The sequence below is a fragment of the Ooceraea biroi genome, chromosome 5, assembly GCF_003672135.1.
Source record: "Ooceraea biroi isolate clonal line C1 chromosome 5, Obir_v5.4, whole genome shotgun sequence".
NCBI lineage: Eukaryota > Metazoa > Arthropoda > Insecta > Hymenoptera > Formicidae > Ooceraea > Ooceraea biroi.
In genome coordinates, this window is record NC_039510.1 from 15,294,257 (window position 1) to 15,309,325 (window position 15,069).

The 15,069-nt window shown below is 33.9% G+C and overlaps 1 protein-coding gene across 7 annotated transcripts; it reads right to left on the minus strand.

The window, feature by feature from the left end:
* Window positions 1-47: 47 nt before the first annotated feature.
* Window positions 48-12,501, minus strand: LOC105285261 (oxysterol-binding protein-related protein 8). 7 transcript variants are annotated; one of them, XM_026969495.1, is made up of 18 exons: window positions 11,690-12,501; window positions 11,243-11,385; window positions 9,353-9,481; window positions 7,388-7,440; window positions 6,919-7,149; window positions 6,701-6,845; window positions 6,284-6,505; window positions 4,766-4,977; window positions 4,391-4,569; window positions 4,117-4,294; window positions 3,869-3,965; window positions 3,581-3,777; window positions 3,345-3,470; window positions 3,033-3,281; window positions 2,764-2,931; window positions 2,423-2,475; window positions 1,479-1,651; window positions 1,357-1,370 (listed from the first exon to the last, which is right to left on the minus strand). In XM_026969495.1, the coding sequence occupies exons 2-17, from the start codon at window positions 11,376-11,378 to the stop codon at window positions 1,567-1,569; spliced, it is 2,460 nt and encodes an 819-aa protein (XP_026825296.1). In that variant the 5' UTR covers window positions 11,379-11,385; window positions 11,690-12,501; the 3' UTR covers window positions 1,357-1,370; window positions 1,479-1,566. The 7 variants fall into 7 exon arrangements, with proteins under 7 accessions (XP_026825295.1, XP_026825294.1, XP_011347677.1 ...); XM_026969494.1 differs by lacking the exons at window positions 2,423-2,475; window positions 11,690-12,501 and adding an exon at window positions 48-1,020 and having other exon boundaries at window positions 1,087-1,370; window positions 11,243-11,378; XM_026969493.1 differs by lacking the exons at window positions 2,423-2,475; window positions 11,690-12,501 and adding an exon at window positions 48-1,018 and having other exon boundaries at window positions 1,083-1,370; window positions 11,243-11,378.
* Window positions 12,502-15,069: the final 2,568 nt, after the last annotated feature.

Below are 15,069 nucleotides of genomic sequence, written 5' to 3' on the forward strand. Positions count from 1 at the left end.
TATGGTCATAATTAGTAGAAAAATATCGTAAAAGAAAATGATTCACAGACATGAAATTTTTCTAATTTATTTGTCAATTGCCTTTTGCCCCTTATCAGTTTTTGATACATATAAATGAACTATATATACATGGTAAAATGATAAAGTTCTATATTCTATTTTATTGAATTCATAGTTTTCAAAAATTACATAAATATACTTAGGAATAAAAAAAAATTGTCAATAAACGTGCAATTTTAAACGGATTGCATTACTTTCTATATATATAAACAAGCCTGATATTTACTACTATCGAGATATCACAAGAGCGCCGCTTAACAGTAAATAAAATATTGGACGTAACAAGCTTTTCTACCGGAGTTGAGAAAATTTTTATTAATATTACGTGTGAATATAGAACATTTAACGTGCTTTATCGGATACGCGATAACAGAGTTAACCAATTTATATAAAACGTATACGACTCAAGGTTTTATAGCAAATCGAATGTTACGTGAATGATACATTCGAATCAAATTACAATATACTCGATTGTATATATATATAATACAGAAACTAAATATAATAAAATTTACAATAAATTAATAGCGAGAAAATGATGCCTAAGCGTTTTTACAATAATTATATGATTATATTACAATTTGGTACTGGCTGGGCACAATAAAAATTACATCAGTAATTGAAGAAGTATATCTTCCACCATTATTTACGCTCTATATACAATATAAGCTCATATAGATTAGCTTAGTTTCTGTACTAGAATATTTCTGCAACTATAACAAAATACCATTGCACTGTATCTATGGGTATTCCTAAGATTTGCCATTAATATTCTATTTCTACATCGATAAATGTTTCATATATTGTTCCGGGAAAATTATATATACATATGTATATAGTTGTATACGATATATATGTATATATATCGTATACATACATATATTTCTTTCAGAACAATCATAAAGCAGTACCGACACCACGTTGCAAAAGTTTCAGGACGAACAATTTATATATATATATATATATATATAAATTATAATATATATATATAAATTATTATATATATATATATATATCTTTATATATAATTCGGACAACGAGCAACACAAAAAGTATGAAAGAAATCTTACTATGTTCCTCAACCTTTAGTAAGATCATTGTTCCAAATGCTTACAAAATATTGTACCGAAAAAACAATGATTATAATAAGCATGGTATCGAGAAAGCTCTTAAATATGTTTATGCTGTGATAGTGATCACTGGACTCTCTTTGTTTCCTGGCAACTTGTTCCACAATCTGTTGTATACGAATCAGCTTTTCATTGTGCTCCAACATTTGACTTTCCATTTCTTTTATTACATCTATTATTCTGAAATAAATGTACGTTTATCTTGTCAGGGATTATATAATTTTTGTAAAAAGTAATTTCATATCTTAATTACATCTGAACATCTTAATTGTACCTAAATATCCTTACCTAGCGGTTGAACGTCTTCTCTTGCCTAACGATTGACTAGAATCGGTATGCGCCTCTGCGGACGAGCTTCCAGAGTCATGACCCTCTGTCAGAGGCATGTTAGTAGACAGCTGTCTCTTTGAAGATTTGAGCACTGATAAGGAGGAACGTGATTCAGCTTGTAATAATGGAATCTGCAATAATTATTTTTTGCATATAATTTATATTATTAACAAGAGTTGAATATAATCTAGAAATAAAATAACAATAAGATCTTTTTACCGAAGTGTTCAATTTATAATATAAATAAATAAATATAAAGATGTGTTTTTCATGATCTTAAAAGTTCGATTTTTGATTAATTAATTTTTAAAGCTGTCTGTCGTCTTTTTCTTGTAACATTTTCAATATATAAACTGATTAAGTGCGTTTTGAAATATAATATATTGATTAAAGTACAAAAATAACGATACAGTGAGTAAGTTATTTCTATCTTCACTAATATATTCAGATACATTTGTAATAAAATAAAATTGTAATAAAAAGAATGAGACCCTTACTTATATTCGTCTGAAATATCAAGAAATGCATAATATAAGAAGAAAAAGTAAGATTAGTATTCTTTCCATTAACGTGCACAATTTTTAACGAATATTCTTCACTCATGTGTACTATTTCATCCCTCTTTTACTTGCTAGGATCTATTTTTCCATTTATCTATTGTTAACTATTATTCTTTATATTATGTTTTACTTTCTGAAAAAACAGCACATGTTTTGAGGAAGCTATTTCGGAGAGAAGATGGCAATACATTACAAATGAGACATTTAATATTAGGAAAATTTCAATACAACGTAAAAGATATAAATAAAAATTATAAATTAACATGAATTTATATATTTTATAAATATATTATATATTTTATGATTCTGTTTCAAAGATATATGTTTTCTTTAAAGACTTACTTTGAACGTAATAATTCTAGATTTTTCAATTTTGTGCAGATCGAAATACGTGTCTACAAAAGCAATGTTAAATTAATTAACAAACGCGATGATAACAGTTAACATTAAACGAATATAAACTACAAGTTGAATTAAATAAGTTTATTAAAAATATCAGAAATGTATACACAATCTATTCAAATCCATCGATAGCAAAATAAAGGATAGCAGTATAATATAGTTATTTAGTAGCACTGTCAAAAACGAAGAAAATGGATAAAGCATTTAAGACAATATTACCTATGTGTGTACAAATATTAAAGCAGCATGCATAGTGCAAATTAGCTTTTACATCGCTGTACCTGTGATTGTGGTTCAGAAGAAACAATACTACCAGTACGCATAATAGGTGTTTTATGTCTAGTTTTTGTGCGCACTACGTAATTTTCTTCGTATTGTACTACGTCGTTTCTTGGATCCCATGGTCTTACATCAGCATGCCGATAAACCCAATTTCCCGTTATAATGTCCTGACAGAGCGGAGAAAATTAAATTGCATATAAAATTGTATTGCATATATTAATCAAATGATATGTGTATAAAACTATATAAAAATATAAAAATAACATACTTGAACGAAGTATTTTGGTACCCATTCTTGTCCCATTCTTTTCCGCTCTTTAGCGCGTTCCCTTTGTGCTTCCTCAAGTCCAGTTTTAGCTTCAGTAGCGGCAACTTGATCATCCCTGTTGATGGCTAGCGTAACGGTGTGCCATAATTTTTCGCTTTCCCACGGACCTTGACATTCCATAGGAACGGTGAACTTTTTTAATCGTTTCTTGCGTACTTCTGGTGTCGGATTAAAAAATACACTTTCTTGCTGAAAAGTGAAATGTTCATTGTTAGCTGAGAAGATATTGATTAATACCTATATTTAACTTACTCCTGTTCGCTTGTCCGTTATTAAAATTTGACCGTCCCAATATCCCGATATAGTAGCCAAAGTCTCCTTTCCCAGACGTATCCGTCCTACAACTTGATTCATTAGTTCTGCCCCACCAAGAAACGGCTAAAAATGTTATTATAATTATTATTATTATATATATTTCGTAGTTAAATTATCGTTTTATCGATAGCTGCGGCTACATCACCCAGAAAAAATATAACAGTCTTTTTTACCTTGAGTTTAAATTCCAAGTCGGTATGATACCCGGTCTTCTCGCATATTATGGTCACTTTTCCACCGAGTTCCATTGTCAATGTTCCCATAAGAATACCTTTACAGTGCGCATAAGGAATTGTCATTGTATAATCTTCACCTCTCGGTAACATTGTTAATACAGCAACACCATCCAAAACTGCGGAGGTTGAATTGCCTGTAAAAAGTTAAAAATGTTTAGCATAAATAAAGTTATCGTTCGATAGAAGGATTACATTTTATACGTAAAACAGCGAACGAATATTTACCATAAAATTTAGACTTTGCAATAATTGTAGCGCTGATGGTAAATCCATCTTGGCGGTTTGTCACATAAAATCCTGAGATAGGTGGATGGTGCGATAACTAGCAAAAATATTACATGTACTAAAGCAGAACATACAATCTATGTACTAAGAATTAGAAAGTTTATCATTAACAATTAAAACAAAGAGTTTCATGATATTTTGATTATAGTGAATCATTTAATATTATTAACATAAAATATGTGAATTACTTGTTCGGCTAAGTAAAATGTTCTTGAACCATTACTATGTTGCCAATAGCAGCGGAATGTTTCGCCCAAAAGTGGGTTGTATGGCTTCTTTAAGCCTTGTGGTTTCTTATAAAATCCTGATAAGTACCATTTTACCACAGCTTTCATACGTGTAAACGCATCATCTTCCAGTACTGCTCTGTAAAACAAACAAAGTCGAAGAATTGTATTTATTCATGAAACAAATATAAAAACAAAGTATAAAATACAGCGTATATTATTATACGTTACTAACTGAGATAATAAATCGGCATGGTAATACGAATCAGCCAGTTTCTCCAGAAATGAACGTGGTTCCAGAATAAAAGTTGGCAATACAACTTTGGACAGATCCATACCAGGTCGAACTTGTTTCATTAAAAACCATATTAAGGACTTTTGTTCTTCTTGCAGTTCCGTTACGACTTCGCCGGCCTATTTATTAATAATAATGCAACACTATAAAAATGGATATAAAATGTGTGATTTGTAAGAAATTTATGACAAAATGTGATTCGAGAAAGGAGTCTCTCTCTTTCTCTGAGAGAGAGAGAGAGGAGAATGTAATAAATTTTATCACATAAAAATGTCATCTTATAAAGAACATACGTCACATAAAATTGATATTTACCGTTCCTAAAAATTCATTTTCATTAGCTACGTATGGTGTCTCGGTGATTGGTTCTGACGATTGATCTTCCTTAGCCGATGCCTCGGATTCACTGTCGGAGGCACTAATTTCGGCATCAGCTGCTACTCCATTCTCTGGTTGACTAATATCGTCCAGGTCTGTATGCGAGGTGTACACAGGATCTAGCGTTACTACTTGATGGGTATCGTACTCTAAGACATGTACAGAAGGAACAGTCATGCGACGTGCCGAGGAAATTGGGGGATGTAGTGTAGAAGTAGGACACGAAAAACCAGATGGCTGATTATCATCACCATCTGGTTCCTCAATGGAAATCGAAGATGGAATATTTTCCTGATCTGTGCTAGGTGTCGGAGATCGGTCGAAGAACTGTTTTTCCCAATATGCGACTGCATGATAAAGGTGTTGAAACATTGGAGTTGGAGAGGGGCAAATGTTTCTAGGATCGTGCGTTATAGGTAAGAGTGGCTGCGGACATGATAACAGATGCCTTTGAGGTGTCGTAGACGTTCTCGGGGCATAACGACTTAAACATATTACTGGTGCAAAAAAGCAGGACAACGAATACCAGGACGACAGATAGGAAGGAAAAGATATTAATAATTATTATTTATGTAATACAAAATATAAATCGAAGTATTTAATATTATTGTAATCTGTATGAAGTAAAATTTGAATACAAAGAAGAATGAAAAATATTCTAGCGCCGAGTAGCTTAAAGATTTGTGTAATTTTAATATCATTTCTTTGAATTGTAATATTGAAAATAAAAATAGAATAGCACAAAATAATCATAATTGTCAATAAAAAATTTTAGATACATTAAAGAGTAAATTATTGAAGTTTATATTCCGTCAATATATGTTTAAAGTTATGTAAAGAGCATTAAATCATAAATATTAGAAAAAAATTACGTTAAAAATGTGAAAAAAGTTATATTAAACAATGGGATCGTGTGGTATTTTGCACAAGTGAAAAAGATTATATTCTATCTATTCTATTATATTCTGATTATATTATGTCGCGACGTTTGTTAGGTTATATAAAACTTATAAAAAATAATGATATGAAACCATTTATACTTTTATGAATAGCAGTGCAAATTGATAAATCACCATGCATCTTTCACAAATAGTATTTCTTGTACACACACACACACAACATACTTTTCTAGTTAATAAATGTCTCCATAAATTCAATTCTCTATATGTAGCCAACTGTTGTATCAGAAATATCGATTATTGTTCTATCTCTTTTGTTTTTATTATATACAGGGATGAAGAGGAAAAGAATTCGTATAAAATAAAAATAAGAAGACTCTTGTTATGAAATAATCTACTTTAAATTTGTCAATCCATAAGAAAGAAAGAAAACGTGCAAGACAAATTTAGAATGCCCTGCACATGTGAAATTCCATAAAAACGTTATTCAAACACAGATTCTACTGCTATTGTACTTAAATACCTAGTACGTAGGATGCTTGTCAATTATACTAACCGTGATCATCAAAGTGCTTTTCATAATCAGCTTCGCTCCACTGAGTTTCATGAGTGGTGGTTGTATCGTGTGGCAAAGGACGCGGTAATGCGCTTGTCGAGCGCACTATTAGCGAGGAACAACGTAACGATAATTCAAGTGCGTCTAACCAACATTTGCCTGCCGCTTGGGATGGTGCTCGAAAAATTAAGTAAGATGTTGGCAAAGGTTGTACAACGGCACCTAAAAATATTAATTTCTTTATAATTCTGGCGTTAAAATAACTGATCTAAAATAAAATTTTTTTAATTACACGATGTATATAGTTACATGCATCTGCTACCGAATTAAATTTCATATCATTTATTAATATATTTAAAAAATGAGTAGTAAAGGTAATCTTATGTATAATGTTCAATATTGATTATTTAATCATACCAATAGCTTCTTTTTCTGGTCCTCGAGGAGCCCATATCGATTGTTCCAAAGGATGAAATAATTTAAAGCAAAATCCATCCTTTTTACTCGGACGTTCTATAACTTGACACGTATTAAGTAGTACTGTTCCTACCCAATGATTACTCTGCAATAAATCCAAAAGATACAGTTAGAATAAAAAAAGAGATAGTAATAAGAAATATCATAAAAATACGAACTTTTGTTTTAGGACTTTTGTACAGTAACAACAATCCAGGTTTTAGGATACACCACAATTTGGTCCAACTTTTCAAAGTACCGCGAACTTTTAACCAATCACTCATAACGATAACGGTTGGATCTTTAAACGAACTTAAAAGTTCATTAGCTACTCTTTTCTTCTCCATTCGATAATTCTTTCTCTGAGCTTTGTATGATTCCTTTCGTGTTAATTTGCAGGAGTCCAATGACTGAAAACATTACCAAAAAGTTATATTTATGTATTATCCAATTTTAACAATAGATCATATAAAAATCTAAACATAATTATTTCTAATAAAAATATAAGATATCCAAGAACTTGCAGTGCCATCAGCAAGAATATGATTCCGAGTAAAAAATGTGATGACTTTGAGATAACTTACATAAGACCTACGTAAGACGTTCGAATAAACTTCAACTGCGTTTTAAGATTTAGAAGCTACTTACCTTATCTGATGAATTATCAACCTTCTGACTACCTTCACCCGTAGCGGAGAGTCCTATAACATATAAAATTGCGTATTATTGTCTTGCAAGATATATTTTATGATCAGCAATGCAATTACCGTAATGATATTTAGACCAAACAAGATTATATGTCACTAAACAAGTATTCAAAAATTTATTCCAAAAGTTGTTCCAAAATTTCGATATATTTAACAAAATATTTTCTATATAATGTTACACACATTATAAATATTTTTCATATGTGTCTTATATGTAATAAATGATCCAATTAATTATTTAATGACGAATTATTCTAATAATATTACATATAATGTATTTAGTATAACAAACTGTCACTTTATGTTATATATAACTTTCATAATAAATCGATAAACCAATAATTTTTCAGTTGTAAAACCAAATTGCATTAATTATTAAAACATAATGAATAATCTAAAATTAAAAATGGGATAAAATCAATATATTTCACAATTCTAGAGAGGATGCATGCTTACACACCGTGGAAATAAAACAAATCGCAACGATTTTATGGTAAGTGCGAAAAGGTACATAATGCCATCTTATTTTTGCTTTGTATAAATGGAATTCTACTCACACATTCCAATCACAGTCTAATTAAAATAGTATAGAATATTATATAAATTATTTATATTTTAATAATTAAACAAATCAAGATAATTATTCTCTAATACTTTTTAATTTAACATATGTAGTTTAACACTCAGCTTTTTCTTATTGTGCATACTTTATTATCTATTAGCAGATATACAACTAAATATACTATTCTTTTTATACTTTGTGTTTGAAATAGTTAAGATTTATAAAATAGATATATTTTAAAAAGAAAAGAGATTGTAGAATAATATAATTAAATGTGATATATAGCTAATATAATAAAAGATTTATTATCTTGATTTGCATCATAAGTACGGTATAAACGAATTATATTTACATTAAATTATTTATTTCTTGTTATTTAATAATATACATTTATTTAGTGACGCATCATTTTAGTCATGTACAATATAGGAACAGAATGAAAAAAAAACGTATTTAATAAAAATATTAATCGTATCTAATATGTTAATATATTCTATAATGATTATTGTATAATATACAGCAATTATGTATCTAATGTTAACAAATATATAATATGACGAATATTTTGTAAAATTTGCATCAAATTTCAATACATTTTAATATATAATTTTAAGTATTGGATTCCTCTGTAAACATTTGTAAACATTTTAAATCATGTGATAGTTACAAACTTTTTTAACATAAAATACTTTAATACTCAGTTTGCAAGAATAACAATTAAATTTTATCTTAAAATATTCATCTGTGCAGTTACAAAACAATATTTGATATGGAAGTTTTGCACAAAACAAGCAATCAATTTCTATTAAAACAAATAAAATTGCTTTTAGGCCACACGTGAATTTGATGCAAATTATATGAAACAGCCTGTATAATATAAAGAGATATAAATATCTATTATTATACTATCATGTCGAGTTACATAATTAGGTTTATGTATTTACTCTTATATCCGTAATGTTATTAAAAAAATGAAATCAATTAACAAAAGAAATTATATTTAATAAATCTAAAGCTTATTTTATCAAAAGAAGCATAGAGCAGTTAAATAAAGCATAAGGTGCATATAATAAGCATTAAATAATATTGCCATATAAAGAGTTTATGAAGTTTATAAAGAAAACTACATAAAACAAAAGGCCTAAATATAAATTTACAAAAGACTTCACAAGCCACACGTGATTTCAGAGTTTTTCTAGCGTACATCTATTATGCTGCAAAAATAAAAGCGTGTAACGCCAATCAAGTTCTGAAAGCTGCTTGTATCTGTTCAGTTATTCCAGATTACATTATTTGATACGTAACGCATTACTTTATTTCTGGAAAATATTTCTAGATCTATACCTGGAGAAGCTGGAGGTGCACCGGCTGTAATATTTATGCTTGTTGAAAGGGACTCAGTTGATGGAAGTTTAGGTAATGGTGTAGACTGTGCTTGGATGCTGCTTCGTCGATGTTGTCGATCCGCTGGTTCTACATATTTAGCACTTATTCAGTTGCACTCAATACTTATTGTCATATTTTACATCACGTTACAGATAGAAAATATTTCAACTAATCGAATAAATGCTCAATAATACATAATAACCAGAATTTGTTTTCTATGTTACAGACACATAATATTAACATGTAGAGTGTAATAGAAAGAATATATTACATAATGTACTGTAATATTTTCTGTTGATGAATAAGATGAGAGATCACAAAGATACGTGATTGTTTGTAGATGAAGTTTAGTAAAAAACGTCGCACATTTATTTTGCTGCAAAAAGAAAGAAGGTATGCATGCTTAATTGATACGTGCACAATAAAGCACGCTATAATTGTATATTGCTGCATGCAGTCCATACAGAAGCAAATTAAATATCAGAAATATATTGACAAAAACTGAAACTAATAATTAGTATTTAAAATATATTAAAATATATAATCAACATAGACATCTGACTTCTGAGGTTTTCGCGGTAGATAATGACAATTAGCTTCCGGATCATGATATCATGTTTCTGATATCATGAAACGTTATTTTTATACCATCCTTTCGTAATTATATAGTGTACTATATTTTACTGAGAGAATACATATAAATGATATTATCATGAAAAATTGTACCTAAGTACTAAAATATCTAATATTAATTTTTTAAGCTTAATAAAAAAGTCTAATGCTTAGTGTAAAATCGTATGTTACACATTAAAGAATAAAAACGGTAAAGAAAGTGGGTCACAAACCACAAGTTATTGCTCATAATAAAGTTCAGGACTTATAGCAGTACATAGAGATTCCTGCTATAATATGAGAACGGTTTGTTATACTTTGAGATATCGATTTCCATTTTTTCAACCGTAAGACTTGCTACAGTATGTATTTCATTCATATTAATGAGCTGCCATACCTACGAAGTGGACGTATCTTCATTGGCAACGTCATTAAATAACTTTGCACGTTGCGATATATTACAAACCAGAGACATAAAAAAACGTAGATATATACTATAGATGATTGTATTTAAAAATCAATAAATGTATCTTTCATTTTCCTATATATGCAGTTTTTCAAATGATGTTTAAAAATGTCTGGAAATGTTGATAATGTGCATAGTCACACGTGACATTCACAATTCCAGAAATAAGTGCAATTGGAGAGACATCCATGCATTCATAGCAATTAAATTGCGACGTATAAACACAGATACTGGTCTATAAGAGTGTCGGTGTTATATAAACATAAAAAAACTGTTCGGAATTACATTGAGAGAGTATTACATAAGCCCACTTGGACATTTTAATAACAGGGAAAACTTCTGCAGAGACATGCCGTAATTATGCCCACATTCTTAATTCGGTTCAAATGTCAATGACAAGTATAAGTTTCACAAAGTTCGTAACTTGTGTGGTTTCTGTAGAGCAATGTATAGTCCTTCATATGTAGATATGTACGTACAATTGTGTGAATATGTATAATATATTGAGATACGATGAATATGTAGTAATTTCTAATTTGATGTTTTTGTTGCATGTATTTACAATTCCTTATTTGTAATTCTATTATGTACAAACTAATTATTGTGTATAATACTAAAGCTTTGCACACCTTACAAATGAAGTGGAAGTGTATAAATTTTCTCACGATTATTAAGAATTACCTATAACATTGCACGTTGACAGCACAGACATATTCCTAAATATGCAAAATATTGAAACAATGGCCATGTAGCACAATAATATTACTTACGGCTGAGAGATCGGCTGACGTTTGGCGGTGTCATGGTCTTAAAAGTTTCCACTGAGCCGCCAACGGATACAGAATGAGTTTCCACCTGGGGACGGTGATTATCTCCACCGGGCACCACGATCGGTTGTGAACTCATTGCAAATCTGAAAAGATTGACGCAATCGTCAGCATAAATTGCTTTCAGGCGAAGACGTTCACTTATCCCTTCATGCGTGTCAAATCGAGTGATAAATACCAGTAATCTGTGAAAGCATCCGAATAGCGCGATGTGACACGCAAAAAAGTACGCTGAACGACAATGACGATAGAATGCAAGTGACAGGACACAGCGTGACGAATAAAAAATTGTTGCCTGAGCGAGTGTTTACGTTTAAGTGTTTCAAGGTTCGTTGAAACGATCAAGTTCATTCGATCGAGGGTCGCAGATTCGAGACGAAGAAGCCTTACCTTTGGGAGTTCGCTCTGCGTACGCTCTCGTTTGCACGACGGTTGCGTTAGTCCATCGCAAATAACGCGAATCGCGCGTAGGGGACAATTAGAGCGCGAGGCACGCGGGAACAACGTCGTAGGCGAAGCGCGACATCGCGCGAACGCGTCGCTGGTCGCGCTTCTAGAACGGCGAGGCCGTCCGCCGTCGCGGGCTGCGCCGGCACTTGCGAGCGGTGGTTGCACCTGACGTCGGAGCCGGACGAGGAACGTTGCGGAGCGCGCGCGACGGACGGACGGACGGACGTTGCGACACGACGACGGCGACGAGCACGGCGGACATCGGAGGACGCGAGCGCGGAGTGCGACGTACCATCGATCACTCGCGTCGACTCGGCGCCGTTCGACGCGGACGGGCGGACGCCGCGACCAGCTGCGTCCGACGCGGTCCGACGGCGACGGGACGGGTGCGCGTCGCACGTAAGTGCAAGTGCGGAGACCCGCACGCTCGGCGGCAGGAAGGAACAGAAACTGCTCGTTAACTGCCGGCACAGCCGCGCGCTCGATCCGACGAAAACATCGCGTCACCACGCGCGACGACGCGGTCCCACGGGTTCACCGTGCGCGCGGTCGTCCACCGACGGCGAGCGTTCCGCGACTGCTGCGTACGTGTCGCTCCGCGCGTTGTTTTCGCACCCGCCCGCGGAAAAGCCGTCTCGGCCGCGTGCGACTTAATCCGCCGGACGCGGACGGTCGGACACTCTGCAGGAATGTCCGGCGTTTTCGAAAGCGCAGCCGGCCGTAACCGATGACGTTAACGTGCACGCGGGTCCAATTGAATTGTTCATCGTCATCCGCTCCAACTCCACCGCCGGTGCACCTTCTCCTCTCTCTCGTTTTTCTCCCTCCTTGAGCGCGAATCGATCGATCGCTGATACGTGCGAATCTTTAATAACCGCGATCGCGCCAATTCTAATATTAGCTGACGCATCCTCGCTAAAAACCGGCTCACTTCCTCCCTCGGCGCGTATTGTGGATGTCACGATGGTATTATCGTCTGAAAAAGCGCTAATCTGAAGTCGGTTAGAGCGGGTGCTCGATGCGGCAGTCGGTGTAGCAGTCTATGCTGATCGATCGTAGCACCAACCACTTGAGAATATACCCAGATAGCCAAGTCTGCCGAAAGCAGATGATGCCAACTATCTGCTATCAACTATTGCCAGCCAAAAGACAACAAATTTGATACAGAAGTTGTTATTAACGATTAATTCGACAAATTGGTGCCAGAAATGTAACAGAGCTTGCTCACAAGATCTAAGAACAGATTGGCGGCAGAAACCGAGCAGAATCTGCAAACGTGGCTCGAAGTCGGATTGTCGACAGAAACCGAGCAAGATTTGCGCGCGCGGAATCTAACGGCAGATTGGCAGCAGAAACCGAGCAAGATCTGCGCGCGCGGAATCTAACGGCAGATTGGCAGCAGAAACCGAGCAGGATCCGCAGCTTTTGACAGTATTCAAATTTACACGGCTATGAACACGTGTTTTCGCTCCGCACCTCTATGCGGTGCACGCGTCGAGTTCTTACTCGATGTTAAGATTTGGCCTAACAGTTATATAAGTTAACGTACGCGCCTTGGCACGATAATATTAATTTTTCCGAAAATTTTTGCACCTGCGGCACAGAGGCTCCCATGGACAACGTCCATGTAGTTCACGCACGCCACAAGCAATCTGAAGTTCGAAAGCAAAACTCGGACTTCGGATTAGAATAAATTAACAGTAAGAGAGAGATTATGCAACGAACTGTCAGAAAGACACATCAAGCCAAATGTACTTTAATTTAACAAACAAACAAATGCGTTCTTTTAACAATTTATAGTGTGTTAAAAGTAAACACATGCTTTAAGGGGGGAGCCTGCTTTAGAACGCTGAAAATAAGGTATATTTTACGAATTGTTTTTGGAGAAACTATACAGCGGATCGTTATAAAACTTTGATGCATTTATTAGTACATGTTTAAAGATAAAAAAAATTATTTTTTTATTTGAATATATCGCCTGTAGAGGTCGTCCTGGAGAAATCTTAGTGCAGCCGCGTCGCCGGCATTGCAAATTGGTGAGCATTCTCCTGCCTCGAAATTTCGTCTAAACTGAAAAATTGAAATATGTTCTCGTTATTTATGAATTCCCATCGTCGATAAACCAAAGAGAGAAGAAAAAAGTTGAAAAGTGCCAAAATGGTGGAGCTTAGAACACAAAAGTACGATTTTTAGGCGAAGTTTTTGAACTTTTTCATGCAAAAATAATTGTTTAACTTAATGTTTTTATGAATATTAAAGGTTCATCGACGATGGGAATTCATAAATAACGAGAAAATATTTCAATTTTTCAGTTTGGATGAAATTTGGAGGCAGGAGAATGCTCACCAATTTACAATGCCGGCTGCACTAAGATGCCTCCAGGACGACCTCTACAGGCGATATATTCAAATAAAAAAATAATTTTTTTATCTTTAAACATGTACTAATAAATGCATAAAAGTTTTATAATGATCCGCTGTATAGTTTCTCCAAAAAAATTCGTAAAATTATACCTTATTTTCAACGTTCTAAAGCAGGCTCCCCCCTTAATATATCGTAAATATGAATGGCCAAAAGCTGCAGATTCTGTTCGGTTTCTGCTGTCAATCCGCCGTCAAATGTTAACAGATCCCGCTCGGTTTCTGCCGCCAATCTGCTGTCAGAGTCCGTTAGCAGGCTCTGCTGGCAGATCACTATCCTAATGCGGACATAACGGATGCCAATTTGCTATCAACTTCTGCACTAATCTGTTGCCAATCTGCTGGCAGATTGCACACATTTTGCTTACTGGGTATCCTTCAGTAGAAATTTTGTCCAACAATAAGCTGTATAACAAAGTTCCGACAGATTGCACATCATTAATTAAAAATTTCCGTGCTTTAAATATTTTCGCATTTTACACGTTTTTCTTTGCTTTTTACATTCTTGTGTAACGCACTTATTAATGGCGATACATTATTGCTTCTTTAACACGTCGAGTTTATTAATAGGCTCCCTGATGATAGTCCACTATAATTTTTTATGAAGATACTTTCTTGCAAGATGATGCGAGTATATTTTTAAAAAGGAAAATCCAAACTTTTCAAATTGAATAACAGAAGACGGCGACAGTAGCATTGTTTTAAATATAACCTCTAATTATTGAAAGAAACAAAGTCAGTAGCTGAGCCAAGCAGGTGCTCTGAAATATGAAAAAGCGCAGTATTCATATTTCGCTGTCATCGAAGTGTGTATGCACGCGTTTCCATGTGGCGCGATTCGGGAGCGCTCGGTTTCGATCGGTGCCGCCGCGCTCGAATACGAAGCCGTCGCCGCCGGTG